General features: G+C 36.2%; 2 protein-coding genes across 2 annotated transcripts; both read left to right on the top strand.

Moving 5' to 3' along the window:
• Positions 1–66: 66 nt before the first annotated feature.
• Positions 67–24,439, top strand: LOC131168686 (uncharacterized). Its single transcript, XM_058128312.1, has 3 exons — positions 67–351; positions 23,915–23,993; positions 24,133–24,439. Exons 1-3 carry the CDS (start codon positions 200–202, stop codon positions 24,196–24,198), a joined length of 297 nt encoding a protein of 98 aa, XP_057984295.1. The 5' UTR covers positions 67–199; the 3' UTR covers positions 24,199–24,439.
• Positions 6,315–11,275, top strand: LOC131168685 (uncharacterized). Its single transcript, XM_058128311.1, has 5 exons — positions 6,315–8,764; positions 8,863–9,542; positions 9,645–9,781; positions 9,900–9,975; positions 10,094–11,275. Exons 1-5 carry the CDS (start codon positions 7,749–7,751, stop codon positions 10,645–10,647), a joined length of 2,463 nt encoding a protein of 820 aa, XP_057984294.1. The 5' UTR covers positions 6,315–7,748; the 3' UTR covers positions 10,648–11,275.

Here is a 24,439-nt window from a genome sequence, read left to right as displayed (position 1 = left end):
ATAATAATTTTAAAAATAAATTCAATTAGTGTGTTATAAAATAATTTATTATAAAAAATTTATATTAGAAATAAGAATAATGAATTACCCCGAGAGAGAGAGAGAGGGGGGGGGGGGGGAGAGGATATAATGACGGGGGACAGAGTTGCCATCACCAAAAAAAGGAAGCGATAATACGCAGCGCATCGCGAGGCCGAAAATGGAGAAGTATTTGGGGAATGCTTACCGCGGCGACCCCGGCGTCCCGCATGCCGATGCCGACCGATTCGTCAACATCTGGATTGGATCCTTCGCTTTCTCTGCTATCACTTGGTTCAATCCCTACATCTGGCAACTCTCTAGCCAGTTCAAGTACTCTCTCTCTCTATCGATTTTTTATTTTTTGTTCGTTTGCACTTATATATGTATAATTTCCGATTTAAGGTTTATATCCATGTAAAAATTTGATACATGCAATTCTTCTCCCCTCTCCCAGTTTCTTTCAAATTTGCTGTATTGGTTTATGATGTATATATGAGTGTGTGCGCGCGCCTTTTTTGTTATTTTCCCTCTATTGCTGGGCATTTGAATTATTAACTGTGTTTTGATGTGCCAATGGGTGCGTATTATGTGATTTATGAAGCAGTTTTCTGCATGTGGTTTGTTTGGTACTCTTTGTCATGCTCAGTTAAGGTGCTTTGAGTTCATAAATTATCCAAAATTACCATCAATGGTCGACTGAGTTAAGGTGTTTTTTTTTAATAAAAAAAGTATCCAAAATTACCATCAATGGTCTGACTGTAAAACATGTTCACTTCGAATCATTTAGAAAAGATGCGTATTAGTGTAGAAGAGAATGTATAAGCGACGAAGATAGTATATTTATGCATAAAAAATCTTGGAGTGAGGGCCTTTAGAACTAATGCCCATCAATAAACCATTTTGGAAAAAGAATCATGTGGTAAATTTTGCTTTGTTTTTTATTTTTTATTTTTAATTTTTAATTTTTTTTTGTTTTTTATTTTGCCTTTTTATTTTTTCAATAGGCATGGTAAAGCAACCTTATTGGAAGACAGTGATGGAAGATCACCACTTAGGCTGGCCCATTCAGCACCCTTATATCATGCATAGGACAATGCTGTTGGGATTATTATTGAATTTAGGAAGTGGAAGCTATGTTTGTTAAGTAACTTCTAGTTATTTAGGGTTACTATGTAAAAATATTATCAACAATGTGTATGTGGAACAGTTAGAATACAGTTTGAACTTTGAACCAGATTCCCCTTTCATTTTTTCTCTCATTCTCCCTCATGCATGTTTTCTTTTTTCTACCTTCTTCATCCTCCTGTTCATCTCTTTTTTCTCTTTTTTTCTTGCCTTTCTCTTTCTTCTTTTGCTCATCTCCCTTCTCCTCTCCTGTCCTACATCAACTTGATATTGGAACAAAATTTGAGCCACTGCCAAATTTTTTTTGCTGCTGCCATCATGTCTGTAAATCAGAATGCAAGTCCGATCTGTGGCTGTAAATTCTCACATGTGTGATTACTGTGTCATCCGACTACCTTTCAGCCCACAAGTGACTGCAGAAAGTTGAGAGCTGCTGTTAGAAATCATCTGAAAGAAGATTCAATTGCTGCAACTTCTAGAACTTCCCTTGACCAGAAAATTTTGGTGGTGTTATCAGAAGTTGCTGATTACTCCAAATGAAATTTCCATCATTTTCGAACACTCGATTAAAGCTTGCAGGCTGGCTGAAAAGAAGATTCAATTGCTGCAACTTCTAGAACTTCCCTTGACCAGAAAATTTTGGTGGTGTTATCAGAAGTTGCTGATTACTCCAAATGAAATTTCCATCATTTTCGAACACTCGATTAAAGCTTGCAGGCTGGCTGAAATTTCTGCAGTTGCTGCCCTTCAATTTCTCATTCTTGATGGAGTTTTCTCATTGCACCACTGCCATCAACTTGGTAGCCACTCTATGAGTATACACAAGCTCATTTCTGGAAAATGCCTGCCCTGGATGCATGTGGTCCATGCTTTGGCAGTGCCTCTGAGTTTGTTTAGTCTTCACATTCCAGAGCTGACTTCTGACCAAGATGCTATATATATTGGTTTGATGACTATGATCTGACAATAATGTGAGTTCCTAGCACAACAAATCAACCAATACCCACGAGAATCCGACTTTATAACAACAACAACAATAAGCCTTAAGTCCCACTAGGTGGGGTCAGTTACATGAATCTTTTTCTGACAATTCACCCGTTCAAGAGCATTTTCCTCTATTAGATTAAGAGCTATTAAATCCTTCCTCATTACCTCATTTCAAGTTATTTTAGGCCTAGCTCTACCCCTTTTCATGCTAGACACAATAACTAACACATTTCTCCTTACAGTTGCTCTACTAGGCCTGCGTTTCAAATGCCCGAACCATCTAAACCACCCCTATCTTATTTTGTTTTCAGTTGGTGCTATGCCTAAATTATTACGTATATGTTCATTTCTTACTTTATATTTTACTGTGAAACCAATTATCCACTTTAACATTCGCATCTCAATAACTTTTATTTTTTGTACATGTTTCTTAGTTGCCCATCATTCTAAACCATAAAGCATAGCTGACCTTATAGCTGTCTTATAAAACTTTTCTTTTAATTTTAAGGCCTTATAGCCTTGAGAATTTGACTTTATGGATATTAATTGCAACTTCGAGAAATTGGATGGTTGGTATAGAATTCAAGGTTTTAAGAAGATTATGGTTTTGGACACTAACATTCTGATGCAATATTTCTTGTGAGTAATTGAATAATTTTTGCGAAACATTCGGAGCTATTGAAGAAGACTAGAAGAACAATTGCGAGAGAGTGGACATAATGCTGGAGACACTGCAGGCGCAACTGAGAGAATCATTTCAAGTCAATCTCTGGGGTACTTGAGGGAAGAAGTTCATCAGTTGAGCTTGATTAGTTTTTGTATATTTAGAGTATGAGTAAAATGAGCCCACCCCCAAATAGGACAGAAAAACTAGAAAACAAACCAACCCAATAAAAAAAGAAGTCGCTGCCCCCTTTCTACATCAGCATTTTTGATTGAATTCATGCATGTTTAGAATTTGGGATCGTTAGCCACTTGTTGTTGCATAATCTAGAAATGTGAACACTTGCATTAAGTTCATTAATTTTTGTGTATGCATTGTTGTAATTTTAGGATTCATATTACTTTTAGAAAGTTGTAGTCTTCCTTAACATCACATTCAGTTGCACTTTATTGCATTTTTCCATGGTCACTAACAAGAACAATGAACCTTCCCCATTGAACCAACACAAACTGAAACCTGGATCTATCTATCTAACTACACTCTAGGACTTTGTAGACCAAAAGTTCAAGCAACTCAATGTACAATTTGCACAAGTTCCGAAGTTGTTGTCAGGTAAGTGTTTTAGAAGACCTATGCAAGTCAATTAGGCTACCCAATGGGCCTTCATATTCCATAAAGTCAACCTAGGTATCCTCTCCATTTTTGGAGTTCCAATAGCATGAGTCAAGCTCCTAGGCTTCTGGTAGATTTTTGCTGTTCTTGATGAGATTGAGCATAGAGTACTAGTGTAACTTTAGGTGTTTATAGCTGCCTAGGCTTGATCAAGAGGATTATAGAAACTAGTCATGTGCATGCACTAGTTCCTGTTCTAAACTTTTAAAATGTATCCATATTATTATTTTACTGTTATACCCTTTTGCTTCATGAAAGGTGAGTAGCTACATGGACATTTTAGGCGCTTGAAAAAAGAGACAAAAGTTGACTATTGGCTGGGGAATCTCCTTCATAGAAGTAGAGATGTCACTAGCAGGGTTAGTGCTTCTCTGTGCACATAAGATGGAGAACTATATCCTATCTTCTTCTTAGATTGGGCAGATGAGATGGAGGATTACTTTTAAGTGGAACCATGTGAGGGGTGGGGAGAGAGTGCATTTTTATCAAATGAAGGTGGTTGGACCAGTTAAGAAACATTGACGAAATGTACAACAAAATTTCTAGCAATTAGGTGAATCCCTTATCACTAGTAGTAGTCAAGGGTGGACCCTAGGTGTGATGGGCACCAGGGTGATGAGGCTTGTGGCTCATAGGGGTTGAGACAATAAAACCTTAAGAGGCACATTCAGGCGCAAGGTGCCGCTACATGAACTTCATTCCTTTTTACCTAATACTTTGCTCCTTTTTTTTTTTCCTCCTTTTTAATCTTAGCCATCTGATTTGCATATGATTATAAAAAAGGGTGAAAACGAAGATAATTTGTTATCTTATTTTGCATCTAATGTCTCAAGTCTCAGCCAGTCTGCATTTTCTTATGGGGAAAAAAATTCTCATCCTCCCTCAAGACTGGAAGAGCTGGAGCTGCGATCAAGGGCCAAATTTCAAGCTTTGATTGAAGGTCAACTCACATTTTTTTCTTCTTGTTCTTCTTTTTGATTGACCAGGTCTTTCTCTCCTCTTTTTTACGCCTTTCTTCTTCTTCTTCTTCTTCTTCTTCTTCTTCTTCTTCGATTAAAATTAGTGATTCTGCTGTTCTGTTGCTCTCAGTCAGAGCTGCTGTGATCCCACATTTTATCTTATTTTTTCCTTTTTTTTTTTTTTTTGAGAATTCAGCTCTGCTGCTTCAGTTGTATTCTTTCTTCTTTTCTTCTTCTTTTGGCGTGCTGTGCCCCACCTCTCCCTTCTTGATTGGTTTCTTTTTTTTTTTCGTCTTCTTCCTTTTTTGGAATTTATGCTACCTTTTCTCAGTCTTCTTCTTCTTCTTCTTCTTCTTCTTCTTCTCATTGCGTGCTATGGAAAATTTGCAATAGTTTATAGGCTATTTTACCCAAATTTTAACAAATGTCTTAGAATAGGAAATTAGAATAAAGATGTTGTATTCTCCTGCAATTGTAAAGGATGCCCTTTAAAAGGCTGTTGCCATAGAGAACCCAAGATTATTGCTTATTGAGGTGAGTGAGGCACAACAGGCAAAGTGTATGCGCGCTCTAGATTTGTTTCATAGTCTAGGGTAGTTATACATTTTGTTTCTAAGACTGTAAAGCAGCACTAGTCCATTACTTGTCCAATTGTATTTTTTAGTGATCTTGAGGTTGTACTCCTTCGGTTAAGTGTTTATGCTAGATGTCACGTGGCTTGTCATTGTCCTTAACAAGCCTTAGATTTAGAGTGTGATCTAGGCTATCCATGGGTGTGTGAGGATGAGGCTGTGAATGCAGTTGAATACTCAAAACATGAGGATTCAATAGTTGATGATTTTTTATATTGATACCCCAATGTTGATGTTTTGAGATGTACTAGATGTGTTTTGTTCACTCTTATGAATTATGATGAATGATGTAGAAAAGGATCCGATATTTGATGATTCAATAAAGTTTTCTGAGGATGAGGTTGTGAATGCAGTTAAAGGGCAGTTCGGTGCACAAAGCTCTCATATATGCGGGGTTCGGGGAAGGGACGAACCACGGTGGGTTTATAGTGTGCAGCCTTACCTTGCATTTTCGCAAAAGGCTATTTCCACGCTTCAAACCTATGACCTCCAGGCATGGTTTTAAATAACGGCCGTTACGTAGCGTAACGGCCGATTCTCCAACGTTACACTTCGTAACGTCCGTTACGGACCGTTACATGGCCGACAGTCGCAGATTTGCTGAAGGATTTCTGCTGCAGGCAGCAGGCAGCAGCGCTGCTTTCCCCCTCCCCAGTCCCCACACTCATCTGCCATTCAAAGGGTAAAATGGAAAGTTACAAACTGACCTTGAAAATTTGTTGGCGCCTGGTGGAAGCAATAAGAAGGCTTCGAAGCCTGAGAGTAAGCACACCGAGGCTACCGAGCAGATCTACTCATCTTGCAGTTCCAGCAACTTGGCGAGTCACCAGCGACGGCGAAAGGTCTGCAGCAGCTCCGCCAGTCGTCGCAGTCGGCACCTTCCTCCGCCAGTCGTCGCAGTCGCCACCAGCCAGCCTCTCGTTTTAAGCTTCGGAGGCTCGGAGCTTGGCGTCATCTCTGCTTTGTGCTTCGCAGTTCGCAGCCTTCGCTCCTTCGAGCTCCTTCGAGTTCCCTCGAATCCCTCCCCTCTCTCTGTCTGAGTCGACTACCAGGCCCAGCGTATGAGACACTCTAACACTAACACTCAACACCCACAGCACTTTTCATTATGTTTTTTTTTTTTTTAAATTATATTTTGTTGTTCACAGCACTTTTCATTCTGTTTTTTTTTTTTAATTATATTTTGTTGTTCCCACAGCACTTTTCATTATGTTTTTTTTTTTTTAAAATTATATTTTGTTGTTCCCACAGCACTTTTCATTCTGTTTTTTTTTTAAATTATATTTTGTTGTAAAATAGGTTTGTTAAATTGAATTAAAAAAAAAAAGTAATTTAATAGAGTAAAAAATTAGAAATCATTAATAATTATGTAAAATAAAATTTTCTTATTTTATAAATATTTTAATTGTATTATATTTTTTAAAAGATAATTATGAAAATTAATTCCATGACATAGCAAGCAATTATTAATAGTATATAATTAATATTTTTTAAGGTTAGTAAATAATTAATATTTACCAATAATAATTGAAGCCTTTTTTATAATAATATTTGAATATCAATAATCCACTACTGCATTCACCATCTAAACAAAGCATTAAAATAATGTATGTACACAAGACATCCATGTGATGGCATTTTATATTATCTAGGCTTAATTGAGCTATATTTTTCACCATTCTTAAAGAATTCTAAGGAATACTCTGTACAATTATTATAATATTTAGTCTTAGGATTTGCCAAATTCTAAGGAATACTCTGCACAATTATTATAATATTTAGTCTTAGGATTTGCCAAACTTATAGAAATAAAATTAATTCATGGCACCAATTGGCTAACATACTATTTATGTCAGCTGGACAAAGTGGTTATTTTGATAAAGAAGATATCATATTCACTCCCATCTATTGAAAAAATATTGAATAATGTTCATATTATAAAATAAAAAAAAATTAAATAACATCTGTCACCCATTTTATGTTACATGTGTATCTACTTGCCATTTCTTGAGTAGGGTGACCCTGTTTATTAATATTTTTTAAGTTTTAATACATCATTTTGACCTTAAATTTAAAATTAGGTAAAATAAATGTTTACATCTATTTTTTGTTTTTAGTTATCAAATAAAGTAAAATTTGATAACTTAATAATAAAAAAATTAACCTAATAGTTAATACATTAATAAATCTGATTTTTACTAATTACTACTGGAATTTATAGAAAAATTTAATTTTAATCCATATACTGAGAAAATGCTTAAAAAATTAAATAGTCAATTTGTAATGTATGGATCTCTATTTGTGATGCTATGATGTATATGAAAGTAGAGCAAAAATCTTTTTCACCTGTTAATTTCTTATAGTTATAAATGAAAATAAAATCAAGCTATGAAAAATAATGAAAATATCTTTTTAAAGATAAAGGAATATATTTTTTTTGTAATAAAATATCTAATATTTTATAATTTTGTTTATTTAAATATAAAAATAATAAACATTACTTATTATTTTTAATCAAATATTATACTTTATTTTTACGTAATAAGTATTTAAAATTAGGACTATTTAGTACTTATTATTTAATATTTACTAAATTACTAATTATATTATTCCTGTCATTGTAGAAAGGTTGTAACTTTGTATTTTCTTTATATTTTGTGTAGAGATCATCAAATTAAGTCTATCAATATGTCACGTGATAGAGGAAATGAAAACTTACCTAGTGAGGATATTGGATGGCATTTTGGTACTGCGGTAGACGGTAATAGACATGTTATTATGTGTAAGTTATGTGGGAAGATAATCAAAGGGGGCATTACACGCTTGAAACAACACTTGGCACATAAAAAGGGTCAAGTAGCTGGATGCTCAAATGTGACCACACAAGTAAGAGAACAAATGATGAAACATCTACAACAGTATGCTGAGAAGAAAAGAGATAAACAAAAAAGGCAAGAAGAAGCAGAAGCCCAAATTAGAGGAGATTTTGAGAATTTGAGCGATGAAGAAGACTTAGAAGAAGAAAGTATGAGATTTGCTCGACAAAAAAGCATGCGATCACAACAACAATGGGAAGAAAGACAAAGATTTCGAGCAAGAACAACTGGAAGGGGTAATATTTATGAAGAGGGAGGTGGCTCTGGCAGTGGTGTTACCAGTGGTTTCAATAGAGCAGGAGCTCGATCTTATAGTGGTCGAGAAGCTGGAGGTAGTGGACGACAATGGATCAATCCTGATGCCCCTGAAGCTAGACTAAAGGCAATGGATCCTATTTTAGAAAGAAGCAAGAGTGCGAAACAACCAAAACTCAACACAAAGTTACTGAAAGGTTTAAGAAGTAAATTAGAAAAAGCGGTTGGAAAATTCCTAATTTATAATCGGATTCCAGCGAATGTAGCTGACTCTCCATTTATGCAACCTATGCTTGATATTGCTGCAGAGGTTGGAAAGGGGGTGAAGGGTCCATCATCCTATGAGATATCTGAAATTTATTTGGAGCAAGAGTATCAAGAAATGAAAAATTATATAGCTTCTTTTGCTGGAATTTGGAAGGAAAGAGGTGTAACACTTATGTGTGATGGTTGGTCAGGACCAACTAGAAAACACATTATAAACTTTTTAGTTTATTGCGATAGAGGCACCGTGTTTCACAAATCAGTTGATGCCTCTGATGTGCCAAGCAGAACAGCTGAATATTATTTCAGGTAATTTTCTAATTTTAATTGTATATGCAAATAGTATTATGGACTTGCATGTTTTTAATTAAATAGTAGTAATTATTGAATCTATAATTTCATTTCAGATTAATGGATGAGGTGGTTGAAGAAATTGGAGAGGAGAATGTTGTTCAAGTAGTGACTGATAATGAAGCTGCAATGAAGGTAGGAGGAAAATTATTGATGCAGAAGAGGCCCAATCTCTATTGGACAGCATGTGCAGCTCATTGCATAGACCTTATTCTTGAAGATATTGGTAAGAAAAGTAACGTGAAGAAGGTCTTAGAAGATGCAAGAACAATAACCTCATTTATTTACAACCACACATGGACAGTGAATTTCATGAAGAAATTCACAAATAATAGAGAGTTACTTCGCCCTGCCATCACTCGATTTGCCACAAATTTCATTGCTTTGGAGACTATTGTCAGGCATAAACAAGCACTAAGGGAAATGTTTACATCTGATGCTTGGAAAAACTCAAGATTTGGAATGGCAAAATCAGGCCCAGCATATGATTCGAAGAAAATTATCTTAGGCAAAGAGTTTTGGCAAAAGGCCTCTGATATAATTAAAGTGCAAGAACTCTTGGTGAAAGTTCTTAAATTGGTTGATGGTGATGAAAAACCAACCATGGGCTTCATATACGAGGCAATTGATAGGGCGAAGTTGGCCATTCAAAAAGATTGCCGGTTTTACAAAGATTATTGGAAAATTATTGACAACCGGTGGAGTTTTCAGTTGCACCAAGATTTGCACGCTGCTGGTAAGTGTAAATCAAATACAATTTCTTATTATTTTAACTTTTAAATTATGCATAGTTGCATTAGAAAACTATTGATTAATATGTTTCTAAATTTAATTGTAGGGTATTTTTTGAACCCACAATTTCTTTATGGTGCCCCACCCTCTCCTGAAGTTGCTAGAGAAGTCATGGATGGAGTTAAAAAAGTGATAATCAAGTTGGTACCCGATATAGATACTCAAATTCGGGCTATTAATCAAGTAAGTATTGGTTCCATTAAATTGAATAATGAATTGTTCTAGTATTCTGTAATACTTTCAAGAATAATTATTAATACATCTAATTAATTAATTTTATTTCACAATCATCCTTTTTTAGTTGTTGCTATATCGAGATAGGCAGGAGACTTTTGGAACCCCATTGGCTCAAAGGGCAGTGAAACAAACAAATCCTGGTAAATATGACTATATAGCTAAATAATGGAAAATTACTCTATTTTCTCTCTTTGTGTTCAAATTTGACTTTTGAAATACGCTATACTAATATAAAACTCCTTTTAATTATTAATGCAGCTGAATGGTGGATTCATTATGGCTTGTGTGCTCCTGAACTCCAAAGAATAGCAATTAGAGTTCTTAGCCAGACCACATCAGCTTCGAACTGTGAGCGTAATTGGAGCACCTTTAGCCTCATCCATACGAAAACAAGAAATAGATTAAAGTACATGAGACTACAAAAACTTGTTTTCGTACATTACAACATGAGGTTAAAGTTAAGACGTACAATGAGAAGAAGCCAACGAGAAATTGAAGAGGGTTTCAATCCTATCAATTTGGACTACATTTTCGAAGAAGATGATCCTTTAAGTCAATGGTTAGAGGAGAGAGAGACACCACTACTCGACGGTCAGGACAATTCAAATTGGTTAAATGAAGAGGTTGGTGGTACTACAGAAGGAGGTGATCAACCACCAATAAACGCGCATGATGATTCAAGTTCAAGCCCTGAACGTACACAAAGTAATGACAATCTTGGTTTGAGCCCACCAAGTGATGATGATGGTAATAGTGGTGCTGGAGCTGGGGTTGGGGGGGTGGCAGTGGTGGTGGTGGAGGCGGCGGTGTAGAATATAATTATGGATATGATACAGGGACATCATTTGGAAGGGATATATATCCTTCTGATCCTTATGGACTACATGACATACCTGAAAATTATGACTTGGGTATTCCTCCAGGGAACCAATCTTCACAACCCAGGAGAAGGAGTGCTCGTGGTGACCCTAACGATTCTACTGAAGATTCATATGGTGTGGTTTGTAGTTTTGGCGACTTTGGTTTAGATGGTTCATCATCACAATCATATGGATCTTATCCAGCATATCCACATTATGCATCTCGTGACTCACATTTTTATCCTAGTGGATCAGGAATCTCAGGATCTAGTGAGTCTTCTTCTACACACTACCCAGAGCCAGCCCCTGCCCCAACTTATAGACATTATTCAGGAGAATTTTCATCACCAATACATTTTCAAGAGCAACAACAAAATGACGTAAACTTGGGTTCATTCAACTATGTATTTCCACAAGGATGGGGAGATAATTTCCCATCCCAATCCCAAGATACAGATGCAAATTATGAAGACCCTCCACGTCATTCTTTTTGGTGGTGACATGTGTTATGTTACAAATTTGTAATATTGTATTCATGTATTTTCAACTATTTATTGATATTTGATATTAATCACTTTTTAAATTCATGTATGTGTAATGTGTATATTGAGTATTAAGTCTATTGAGTATTGATTCATTTTTAGTAACTTTATGACTTTAATTAATTGATTCTTACATTTCTACATCTTTTTACTCATTAAAGTAATGTAAACTATAAAAAAAATATGCTTTTTTTTATAACCAGCGCACTAAAATTAATATAAAAATCATAATGCCTATTAAAAAGCATTTGTAGGTTGAAAAAAAGCCTTCAAAATTCATTAAAAATCATGTATTAATGGATTTCATGCTTATTTTTTAATTTTGGCATGGTTGTGCATGCGTGAAAAAAATTCACGACCGTTACGACCGCTTCCCGTTACGTAACACCCGCGTCTCCCGCGACCCGCGACACCCACGACCGTTTCGCGACGTTACCCGCGACCGCGATTTCGAACCATGCCTCCAGGTCATAGCAACAACTTTATTGATGCGCTTAGGCTCCCCTTTAGGTTGTGAATGCAGTTGAATAATCTAAATATAAGGATTCAATATTTGATGATTTTGATATTAATGACGCCAATGTTGATTTTTTGAGATGTGTGAGATAGGTGGTTGTGAAGAATGCCTTTTTCAAGATTTGTAGGTGTGCATGGAGCAACCTCTTGGGTATGTTGCTTAGAGGGGAGAGTGGTAACCCGTGTAGTTTGCAATTTTGCTTAATTCCATTTGTTGTCTTAAGCACCCTCTTCAAACTTGGTTTGACAAATTTATTATGGTAGTCTGTACTTTTGGTTTTACCCAATGTTGCTTTAATTATTCGTTCTTTTGTCTACAAAAAGGAGATGTGTGGTACTTGTAGTAGTTTATGTTGATGATATCATCATCACTGGGGGTGACTGAAGTGGGATTATAGATGTTAAGCAGTGGCTTTGTTGAGATTTTGATTAAAATGAATGACCTAACTTGAAGATAGGTCTCTCCCTTTATTTATAATACAAATTAAATACATTCTAATGACAATGATACCCTCACTAAATCTCTCTAGTTAACATACTAAGTGACTAACAAACTTAATAATAATACTATAAGACATAAATAACCTCTAACATCCCCCTCAAGCTGAAGCATAAATATCATATGCTCCTAGCTTGTTACAAACAAATTTAACACAAGCATCCCCCAAAGATTTGGTGAACAAATTAGCAATCTGCATATCAGACTTCTCATAAGCGGTAGTAATGAGCTTTTGCACAAGTTTCTCTCGAACAAAATGGCGATCAACTTCAATGTGTTTCGTTCGCTCATGAAAGACTGGGTTGGTAGCAATGTGAAGAGCAACTTGATTTTCACCCATCAACTTCATAGGCTGAGAATATGAAAGGCCTAATTCTTCCAACATGTTCTTCAACCAGACAAGTTGACCAGTAGTGTGAGCCATAGCTCTATATTTTGATTCAACACTTGACCTAGCCACTACCGTTTGTTTCTTACTCTTCCAAGAAACCAAATTACCACCAACATATAGTACCTAGTTGTGGATCTTCGGTTGGAAGGCGACTTAGCCCAATCTACATTTGTATATCCATTAATATAAGTGTGACCATGGTCACGATATAAAAAACCTCTTCGAGGTGCACCTTTGAGATATCTAAAGACGCGAATTACTGCGCGTCCTAATGACTTGTCCTCTAAGAATCTAGAAATTGACTCACAACACTTGTTGCAAAAGATATATCTAGTCGAGTGAGTGAGATAATTCAACTTTCCAACAAGTCTTTGGTATTGTCTAGGATTAGGTGACAAATCACCCATATCCGACACTAATTTGCTATTAGGATCCATGGGTGTATCAATTGGTTTGGATCCCAACAGTCCAGTTTCATCCAACAGATCAAAAACATATATCCTTTGTGACAAAACAGTTCCTATACGAGATGTAGGTACTTCTATACCCAAGAAGTATTTCAACGGTTTCAATTCTTTGGTTTGAAACTTAGTCTATAGAAAAAGTTTGAGACTCTAAATACCTTCATTATCACCTAGAAGAACAATATCATCCATATACACAACAAGAAGGATCCTACCTAATGGAGTATGACGATAAAACAGAAAATGATGTACTGCACACCATGGAAGACTAAACTCAAGTACTAGAACATTGAAATGACCAAAGCATGCTCTAGGAGACTATTTAAAACCATATAGTGCCTTCTTGAGCCAGCACAGTAAGCCTGACTCCCCCTGAGCAACAAACACAGGTGGTTGGTCTATATAGACCTCCTCCTCAAAAGCACCATGCGAGAATACATTCTTCACATCTAACTGATGCAGAGGCTAGTGACAAGGAGATGAACAAACATACTGATGTAAGTTTGGAAACTGGAGAAAAAGTGTCAAAATAATCCAAACCATATACCTAAGTATACCCCTTAGCAACAAGACGGGCCTTCAAACGAGCCACAACACCATTAAGGTTGACTTTCGCAGTGTGTACCCTGCGAAAACCAACCAGGCAATCGCAAACTTGTCAGGAGGAAGACATCAAGTCCCAAATGCCATTGTCCTGTAAAGCATTCATCTCCTTAACCATAGCATTCCTGAGAATTTAGGTATACTTCCAAAAGGGGGGGGGGGGGGAGTGAAAAATGGGTTTTAAAATTTCTTTATAACTTCGTTTCACAAATTCCTTAGTTTAATTATTAACCCAGCAAATTGATTTTCAGTAATCACACAAACACAATAATATTGATCAACAATCCTTTGAACAATCCAAATTCAATCTTTTATGAATGAATGATGTTAAAGACCAGCTTGATTAAAATCTAAGAACTTCAATATTCAAAATCTGAATTTTCTTCAACAACGAATAATTTCAGAAGATTAATTTTATAAAGTCCGAAACTTTCCTTTAATTAATTAAGCAAGATTAACTTTAGCTGTGATATAAAAATCAGTATTCAACTTTGAACTTATTAAACCAATCAATGATAACCAATATATTCGTTGATTTCAAGTATAAAACAAAATCAATATTTCAGCAATTTCCAATATGCAACAAGTTCTCAATAAACATACACGCAGATTATAAACTTGCAATAAAGTAAAGAGATTAGGGAAGAAGAGCTGAAGACCAAATTTTTTACAAGGTTCGGCCAGAAGCTTATGTCCTTGCCCCAAGCAACATGATGTGAGGATTTTCCTTTCCAACTTCGTTACCAGGTGAAGTTACAACCTCTCTCCCTCAAAGGTGGAGTTTGCCTCTCTAATGAAAATCCCCCCTCACTAGGCAACGATCTAACAATCTTGAATCGTCAAGAAAACAAGAAGCAAGAACAATCTTGGTTTGTACAAGTAGAATTCTCAGTTAGAGCAGATTTGTACGATTGAAAAACAAAATACTTCAACGTCAATCAATATAGAATAGTGAAGCTCTGTAAAATATCACCAGGGTTCTGATTTGAATTGAAATTCTCTATAGAAAAGATCAGAAAACCGTGGGTTGTTTCAGCAAAAGCACAGCAAAACTTCAGAATATTTTAGTAGGAGAATTTTGAATTTGTAATTTGTATGAGCTTGATTGCTTGTGTGTAATTTGTAGAAATAACAAGTATTTATAGACTAGTAAAGTTATTTTACGTTGACCCCAAGTTACTTGCAGTATTTCCCAAGTAATCTTTGGAGCCCATGAAATTAAATTTGGAAACTTTTCAAATGTTGTCTAAAAGTTAAAAACATGAACTTTAGTCGACTAAGCTTGAGGTCAGTCACCTGAGCCTTTTAAGTTCAGCGTATTTTGAAAACATAGTGTTGAGTCACTCGATTGAGCTTTAAGGGTCAATCGCCTGTTTTGGTTCTGTTTGCTTTCTTAAAAATCACATAAAAATGTCAGTTGCCTGATGATGATTCATCAGTCGCCTGTCCTGCTTTCAGCTTAAGTGATTTTTCGAATTTTGATTTCAAAACTTTACTTGTATCTTGGAAAAACATAAGACTTTAAAACATTTTCCATGATTTTGAAATAAGGTCTCTAAGTCACTTAAACTTTCCTAAGAGCTTCATGCATCAATATTGAATTTGCGAAGTACTTACATGAGACTTATATGTATAATAACTTCTATCTTAAGAACAAAGTCTTCCTACTTTAGCTTGCTTTCTATAACCAACTTGAAGCTTTCTAACTTCAATATACTTTGACCTCTATTATAGCTCATTGTCTCGAGTATAAACTTCATCAATTTTCTTCAAGCACATGAACTCGATTTTATAAACTCTTTTTGAAGACCTAATAGATACTTAAACAAACATGTTAAGTACACCCTTGATTTGTTATCATCAAAACAAGATTCTAAGCCTTGTTAGACCCACAATTCCTCCACCCAAAGTGGGCTAATACTTTCAAAACAGATTTAGGAAGGTCAATGGATGATAGAGTGGTAACAAAACAATAATAGGAGGGTGATAAGAAGTCATAGCAAACATAGTTGGAAATGGGATGTTGAGTACATGTGTGTTTACCTTTCCGAACAACAATGGGAGGATCAACATCATGGGAAATATGCTCATAAAATGAGGAAACCAAAAGCGTAGTAGTGGAAGTTAGAGGGGAGTCTTTTCCTTGGAGCTGCCGTTGTGAATACACCTGCAAATTAGGATGATCGAGGCGATGAAAAGGACTCAAACTGCATGGAGACTCAGATGGTTGATTAAGCAAGGAAAAAAGACTAGAATTTGGAAGATTAGGTAGATGAAGAGACTCATTGAGCTCAAAAGCACTCATGGACTAGGTGTAGTAAGGTGTAGACTCAAAGAAGGTAACATTTGTTGAAACAAAGAAGCAATGCAATATATGACTATAACAACGATATCCCTTTTGAGTATATGAGTAGCTTAGAAAGACACAATTTATAGCATGAGGATCCAACTTATCCACCTTTGGAGTTAGTTGATGAACAAAGGACACACACCCGAATATACGAGGAAGGATAGAGAATGAAAGTGAATTAGAAAAGAGAATAGAGTGGGGAATTTTACCACTAAGAACAGAGGATGATATTCTGTTGGTCAGATAGCAAGTAGTAAGTACAACATCACTCCAAAACACTTTAGGTACATGCATTTGATAAAGTAAGGTGCAAGTGATTTCAAGGTTATGTCTATTTTCCCTCTCTACAACCTCATTTTGTTGAGGAGTGTGGGCATAGGATGATTGATGAACAATACCAAACTGAGTCATATAAGTACTAAATTGTGAACTGAAATACTCTTTAGCATTGTCACTTCAAAGTATTCGAACTGGGAAACCAAATTGAGTCTTTATTTCATAACAAAAAGCACAAAATATATGAAATAACTAGGAATGATCTTTTATGAAATATAGCCAAGTCATTCTTGAATAATCATCCACAAAGGTTACAAAGTACTGGAACCTAACTTGGACACAACTCTACTAGGACCCCAGCAATTAGAATGGACTAACATGAAAGGGCTTGCAGCACGTTTATTGACTTGAGAAGCGAAAGAGACACGATAGTGCTTTCCGAACTGACGAGGCTCATGGTCAAGACTAGACACCAAACGCAAATCAAGAATAAGATATTTCAACTTTTCTAGTGAAAGATGACCAAGGCGACAGTGAATTTGGAGAAGTGTGGTAGAAGCTGTTCATGTGGTAGAAGGAGATAGCGGCTTAAAGTGATAAAATCCACTAGCTTCAAGCTCTCTGCCAATCATCTTCATCATCTTCAAATCCTAAATAGCTACGGAATCAGAGAAGGGTTTTATTGAACAATTCACGGATTTAGTAATTTTGCTGACGGACATAAGATTGAAAAGAAACTTGGGAATATACAAAATCAAAGGAAGAGAAATAGAAGAGTGGGATTTATAGTCCCAGTTCCCTTGATAACAGTGGTGGATCCATCAACAAGAGTAACACAAGGTATATATGCAGGATACTGAAGAGTGGAGAAGAAATTAGGTATACTTGTGATATGATCAGTGGTAGTGGAGTCTATGACCTAAGGACTAAGACGAGAAGTATTGGATGAAAGGCATACTGTGGAATTACTTGTTTGGGCAAGAGGTGCAATGGGAAGAGAAGCTTGTTGTGACGCTTGATACTATTGGAATTTGGAATACTCTTCCTTTGACATGGATATAGTACTTTGCCCCTCACTCGGCCCTAAAGGCGTGGAGTCGATGGTGCTTGCATTGCCTGCCCCCAAAGGTGTGAAGTTGGTGGTGGCTGCATTGGCAACACGTGAAAGTCTACCGTGAAGATCCCAACACTGCTCAATAGTATGATTACCTCAACTACAATGAGTGCACTTGTGAGGAGTGCCTCTACCTCGTCTATCTTTACCACCATGACCACTCGAACCACCTCGATAACTTCTACAGTTGTTTGGTAGAGAACTAGAATCACGTTGTGTAGCAAAGGCCGTCCTTACAGAGCTAGATGCAAGAACAGGAGAATATGTGCTAAAGGAGCACTAAGGATACGAGAGCAAACATCAGCAAACGATGGCAACTCTGCACTAGTAAGTATCTGGGATTTGATTGCCTCAAACTTGGGTCTCAAGCCTGCTAGAACCTAAAGAATTGTCATATGCTTTCTCTACTGCATCTCACGAACGTTAGCGATTATAGGTTGCGCGACGTTAAGCTGCTTATACATTTCATCTCTCTAAAATAATCTGCAATGCTCCTATCTCCTTGTTGTAACTGAAAGTAGTCTTGAGATAAATCATACATACAGGTAATGTTACTAGTGTAGAGAAGCTTGGCATAATCCCAAATTTCCTTGCATTTATCTACTATCTAGATGCATGCACATCCGTGCAATCTGTGTCTCCATTGAATTCCACAAGGGAGAAACAATCAAGGCATCTTCTTGAATCCACACTTTTTTCCCCTTCTTATTAGGAGGATTAGATTGGAGCAAGTGGTTAGATTTTCCTAATCCTGCTAAATAAACTCAAACAACTTTAGATCATTGAACATAATTCTTTCCATCCAACTTTTGAGTTGTTATCAGTGGTAGTAATGAAGGAAACATGTTTTTGGGATTCATAGACTCCATCCCAACACTCACAAACTAGCAGCCACACCAATGCCAAACAAGAAGAACAATCAAAACTAATTAGGACAATCATGAACGATGTGAAGCATTGGCACAAACATGGACGAGGTAAATGAGTTACCAACTAATATAGCATTGCCACAGCTGCACAACTCAATTTACGAACGGTACATTGCTCCAAGAAACTCATAAAGAAGCCTTATGAACACCGAAAAAAACTAATGGATTACCATGAGTGCATGGTTGAAAAAGTTTGGATCTTTGAGCAAAAATCATGTTCGACATCTTGATAATATGGTCTAGGGAAGGAATTAGAAAATTGCAAAGAAAAAAAAAAAATGACTTGCCAACTGATATAACACTGCTACAGAATCACAACTCAATTTACGAATGCTACCACTGCTCCAAGAAACTCACAAAGAAGCCTTTACAAACACCGAACAAAAACTAACGGATTACCATGAGTGCATGGTAGAAGAAGTTTGGATCTTTGAGCAAAAATCATGTCCAACAGCTTGATAATATGGTATAGAGAAGGAATCAGAACATTGCAGAGTAAAAAAAAAAGAACAATGTGGCCGGAAACTCTCTCATGTGCCGACGTGTGGGGTTGGCACTACCTGTAGTTGGCCAGTGCTTGGGGCCCCAATGATGGGGTTTTATGGGGGTAGGCTTTAGAGGGTTTTGTTTTTGGCTGTATGGTTGGTTTTCTGAAATAATGAAGGATGGAGGATTTGAAAGGGCAGCGAAGAGATGGTGGTTTCTGGCGATGATCGAGTATGATAGGGTTTAGGTTGGATCATGCTTTGATACCATGTTGAGATTTTGATAAAAATGAATGACCAAATTTGAAGATAGGTCTCTCCCTTTATTTATAATACAAATCAAATGCATTCTAATGATAATAATACCCTTATGAACTCCCTCTATTTAACATACTAACGAACTTAATAATAACACTAAAAGACATAAATAACCTCTAATTGGCTTCAAGAAAAATTTCAATTCGAACTCAAAGGACTTGGGTATGTTACTTTCTTGGCATTGAGATTGTATGGTGCAAGAAACGTTGAACCTTAGACATTGGGAGCTAAACTAGTTGGTAGTCCTACAAATCCCAATGGCAAGTTGTCTATGGGATGTTTGTACCAGATTTTGAACAGAAAAGTTGGTATTCTTAGTCAGTTGGCGAGTTGATCCTAGATAGATGTATAATTTACTGTCCTTCATATCTTCTTTATTATTAATACATTAAGAGGCCACTCTAGGACTCTATGCAACTCTTTATGACTGCCAATCGTTTTTTCTGCCTCTCATCTCTGTCTTCCTTCTATCTTCTCTAATTGTAAGTGCTGCATTTTATTTATTAAATATTCAATTTATTTCAGATTTCTAACAAATCTAAAGGAGCATTCTGAATTCAATAGGCTAGTAGGAGAGTTTTTTAAAGATTGGTTTTGTGTGGCATAGCCTTTGTGTGTCGTGCAAGTCATTTTGACCCCAAAGGGAGATGGATTTTGGACATTTTGCCTAGGTAATAGAACCATTAATCAATTACCATCAGGTATAGGTTCCTATAGCTAGGCTTGAGTATAAGCTTGGTTGGTACTCTCAGATAGATATGCGAAGTGGGTGCTATCATAATAGAATTAGGCCATGAGGTGGGTGGGAAATACAAGGTTGTCGGATGGTTTATTTGAGTGTGCATTTTGGTTTCCAATGCCATTAGCAAGTTGTGAAGAGCATCATAAGGCTTATGATGCATGCTGTGCAGCCATTCAAAGGAAAATAATTTTGGTGGTCTATTTTAAATTCTGTTCTTTAAAAGTGCATCTGGTTCATCTTTGTTAGGTTTCTTCACTTTGAGGAAGCAAATTGGAGAGTTGTGATGAGGGAGAAGATTCAAATGTTGAGAGATAAGTGGACGGTGGGAAGACCCAAAGGCTGAAGCTTTGATGAGTTGTGAACCAAATTAAACTAAATTAATCAATTTTTTTTTTTTTTTTCGTTCAGTTGGTTAGTTTGGTTTTAAACTTTTAATTGAATAGTGCTCAGATTTGGGGTAAAGTCCCTTAATGAATATTTCTTTCTTCTCAAACATCATTCTAGTGTGAGAATATAATAGTTGATGGCCTCAATGAATTTGTAGCCATTCTTCATGTGATGAGTGTTGAGGTCATAGGGTTTGGACGATTGACGGATGAGTATTATGTTTGTCATGGTTTTGGGATCATCTTTGAGGAGGTGAGAGAAGGTAATTGGTTTTTTAATCCATGGGGTTTGCCTATTCAAGGGCTACAAGAATAGGCATTCCATGTATCTGATTTAGTTAAGTTTGTTAGTTGCATGTCCATGTATTAGCTGGTTGTTTGGGTAGAGATAAGACCATTGCCTTAGTTGTAATAGGTTTTATTGGCCTTCTTTGAAGAGGGATGTAGTAATGGGGAGACTTGAGTATGTCTTTTGTTCTTTGACTAAATAAAACTGAGGACATGATTCCATCTTCTTAGTAGTTTGATTCTTTAAAGTGAAACATGTTATTCTGTCTACTAAGATTCCTGATGCATCACTTCACATGTAACCCAGGTGTTCTTTAGGAAGGTTGTCAAACTGCATGGCTTGCCCTACTTCCATAATGTCTAATAGGGACATCGAGTAACAACTATTTTTGGAAGACATTTTAAAAGATGTATGGGTATGGAACAAATTTGTTGTTTTCTTCTCATCTCCAAATTGATGGTTTGACTAAGGTTGTTAATTGTAGTTTCTGTGATCTCATGTTGTGGGAAAAAAATAGGGCTGGCTACCCGTTGTTGAGTTCTTATAACAACTCCATGATTAGGTCCACACTCAAAAGAGTCCTTTTGAGTGTGTATTTAGCTACAAACCCTATACTCCATTGATCTTGTACCTTTACCACCAAATGCTGATATTTCTAAGCAGCCCACGGTCTTTCAATTGTCACATCCATGAGTTGCATACTAAGGTTGGGCGATTATGTAAACTTCTTGTTGATGTGCATTGCAGGGCTAGAGAATCTACTGTGGATGATAAGATGATAGGGTCATGGTTAGCATTCAATATGAATACAATCCCTAACTTCATGAAACTCCATGCCCATGCTGGTATCCCATTCTCCATCATCACACATTAGGAAACTTTGATAATCATTTTGATTCCTTTACTTCGATCATATGAACAATAGTCTTGATTTCAATGTCGGGTATTTGATGCCATGGTGAGGCACATTTTAGTCTCTTGCGTTGTTTTTTGGTGCTTGTGTAGGTTCTCTAGTGCTTTAGGCACCGCCTATTTTTTGACCACAGTATGTGATTATGACTATTCCAAGTGAAGAGTTTGTTAGACCCATGCTCTTAAATTTCCTTGAAATTGTCGAAATTTTTGGTTTCCGTGGCCCTCGAAATTGAAATGCCAGTCAATTTCCTTCTTGCATAATTTCCATTGAAATTTGAACGAATCATTTGAAATTTATCAAAATCTCGAAATTTTAGCGAAACTTGTCGAAATTTGAATTATGCAATGAAATTTCCTCAGAATTTAAATAAGAGATTTAGGAGTGAAGTGAAATTTCTCTCTTAAATTATTTTATTTATTTTTATCGAAACAAAAGATTATTACAAGTGCTTACAACAATATTTTATTTAATCATTTGTGTCTAAATTATCATTATTTGTATAATAAATAATATTTAAATGATTTATGAATTTCATTTGTATTAAATGATTCACTAAATATGTTTTATGTACATTATCTTACAAATATGTTTGATGCACATATTATATTACAACTTCTCCATCTCATACACATCATAGATGTATTTACTTGTAATATATTAGTCCTAAAACTTACTTTATTATGTTTATTAATCATTTCTAAAACTTTATAAAAGAATTTCATGCTTTGCTACTGATTTCCATTATTTTTTCCAAATTGAAATTGAAATTTCCATAGAAATTTCCATATCTTTGGAGCTTCGAAATTTGAGTCGAAATCGAAATTTAAGACCTTGGTTGGACCTTTCTAGGGTGGTTTTGTTTGATATTGGTTCATTGGAGGTCAGTCCACTTTGGATGCTACTTATTCAAATTTCCCGGAGTTTAGTTCCTGGGGAGTATGACTTAGGATCACTCCTTAGGTTGCACGGTTAGTGCATGTTTCCCTTCATTATATGTGTGTGTGTGTGTGTGTGTGTGTGCGCATTCGTGTGTGTTTTAGCTTGGTAAGAATTCTGTTAATCTTTAGTTTTAGAAAAAGTGAAACCAATAGAACCTTAATGGTCTCCGCATATGCCACCAATGTGGATCTGATCTATTTTATCCATTGAGAGCTCTTTGCGCTTAATTTTAGAAATTTTATAATAATTTTTCACTGAAGTCTTCAAATATGCTCCATGCTTGCAAGGACTTTCATGTTGTGGCGTGCCCTTGTGTCGTAATATTAGAGAGAATCTTCATATACTTGTTTGTGATTGACATTCTTGCAATCTGCTGATATTGATTTTGCAATGTTGACCTGATTGGAGAAATACTCCAGCTAAAGCAAAATTATATGACCAGGTGGACGAGGCCTATTGATGATGGATAAATGGTCAACTCTTAAGGTGTTATGCTTACACAAAATGACCTTCTAAGGAGAATTGAGGCACGCTGTTTTGAATTTGATGAGGTGGAACAAAATGAGTAACAGAAAACAGTAACTCTGGTTTCTGATAGAATCATGTGTGAGAATGATGGGTTGAGAGAGATGGCAGAAATAGTTGTAACTAATTAAAAATTTTGTTTCATCATAAAAAAATGAATAACAACAAATTAAACACCAAATTAATAGACTGCACAAAACTGCATAGTCTCTGTCGAAAATTGCATAATAATTGAAACAAAATCCTGATCCTTCAAAATGAAGAGAGGTTGATATTTTTCAAAATGAAGGAAGAATATCCCCTACCAGTTGTCGCAGCATGCATTAGGATTGTTGGCCTGAGGGTGCTGTCATCGTCTGAACGTAGGCTTGTAGCTCTCCTTATAATGGATTGCTGAAGTGCTGAACAAATGAGAGGCTCCTCTTTCTCTCAAGAAATAAAAGGTATCAAGAGCCCATAAATAGATGCAATAAAAAACATCCAGTTCACTAAATGGATTGAAAATTAAGAGACTAGCCTCTATTGAGAGGCTATTGCAAACAAATGACCTCTAAGCCCGTACAAACTATTTTATGCTGACGATAGGTTGTAAACCTTCAGTTCTAATTTCCTTGTGGGTTATGGTATATGATGTAAGCCTAGCTGTTGATTGGGAACTGTCTAAATTTAGCAATAAGTGAATGGGTAGCTCAGAAAGCTCAAATTCTGAAAGCATAGTTCCAGCGCTGGTTTTACAAAAAAATGTTCTATTTAATTATGATTACACCTGGTTTGCATGTGTGCATTTGGTTCACTGGTGTTTAGCTGATCTCCATCTTTTGGTTGTCTTGCCAGCATGGTTTAGATTTCTTCTTATTATGACCTTCATTGTCATCCTCACCAGTGGCTTATTGCTTCCATTTCCATCTCACATTTTTAATTACTTCGATGTACAGTTGGCATGACAAGGCGATGCTGTTTGAGCAATACCACTGGAAGAAAGCACTGCAGAAAAAGCAGCCATATAAATTCAAGGTACCCTGTTTTAACTTGTCAAAACTGGAAATTTTGTTCACTTTTTGTGATATGCAAGTAGTTTGTTAATCCTTTTGTAACATTGACCAATGCTGAAAGCCTGGAATCTTATGATTTCATCAAATCTTCTCTGCTGCAGTGGAATCAAATGGACAGGGAGGTCCGAGAGTCGTACTATTTCAACTGGCCTATCTACTTTCCGTAATACTTTTCTCCTGTTGTCATGCTCTGTTGTTCTGTTATGAAATTTGAGAACAATGGTGCTATAGTGGCCTGAAGCTTGAAGACCGCATCCTCTTTTTCTCTCTCTCAACCCTAGTTATGCTCTGTTTATTCTATTATGAACTTTTCAGAAACAATGATGCTCTGGTGTCCTGAAGCTGGAAGATTATCTCTCTCTCTCTCTCTCATTAATATTTTAATTAATACAGCATTTTTTGTGTGCA

Source organism: Malania oleifera, chromosome 11 (genome assembly GCF_029873635.1).
Source record: "Malania oleifera isolate guangnan ecotype guangnan chromosome 11, ASM2987363v1, whole genome shotgun sequence".
NCBI lineage: Eukaryota > Viridiplantae > Streptophyta > Magnoliopsida > Santalales > Ximeniaceae > Malania > Malania oleifera.
Note: the sequence above shows the minus strand (reverse complement) of the source record. Positions and strands in the feature narration are given on the sequence as shown.

What these genes read in the sequence shown, in the direction of transcription:
- LOC131168686 (XM_058128312.1), top strand. Translation starts at nt 200, where the DNA reads ATGGAGAAGTATTTGGGGAATGCTTACCGCGGCGACCCCGGCGTCCCG. An exon ending in CAACTCTCTAGCCAGTTCAA is followed by an intron (nt 352 to 23,914) that starts GTACTCTCTCTC and finishes TTCGATGTACAG; the next exon opens with TTGGCATGACAAGGCGATGC. An exon ending in AGCAGCCATATAAATTCAAG is followed by an intron (nt 23,994 to 24,132) that starts GTACCCTGTTTT and finishes TCTCTGCTGCAG; the next exon opens with TGGAATCAAATGGACAGGGA.
- LOC131168685 (XM_058128311.1), top strand. Translation starts at nt 7,749, where the DNA reads ATGTCACGTGATAGAGGAAATGAAAACTTACCTAGTGAGGATATTGGA. An exon ending in ACAGCTGAATATTATTTCAG is followed by an intron (nt 8,765 to 8,862) that starts GTAATTTTCTAA and finishes ATTTCATTTCAG; the next exon opens with ATTAATGGATGAGGTGGTTG. An exon ending in AAATTCGGGCTATTAATCAA is followed by an intron (nt 9,782 to 9,899) that starts GTAAGTATTGGT and finishes ATCCTTTTTTAG; the next exon opens with TTGTTGCTATATCGAGATAG.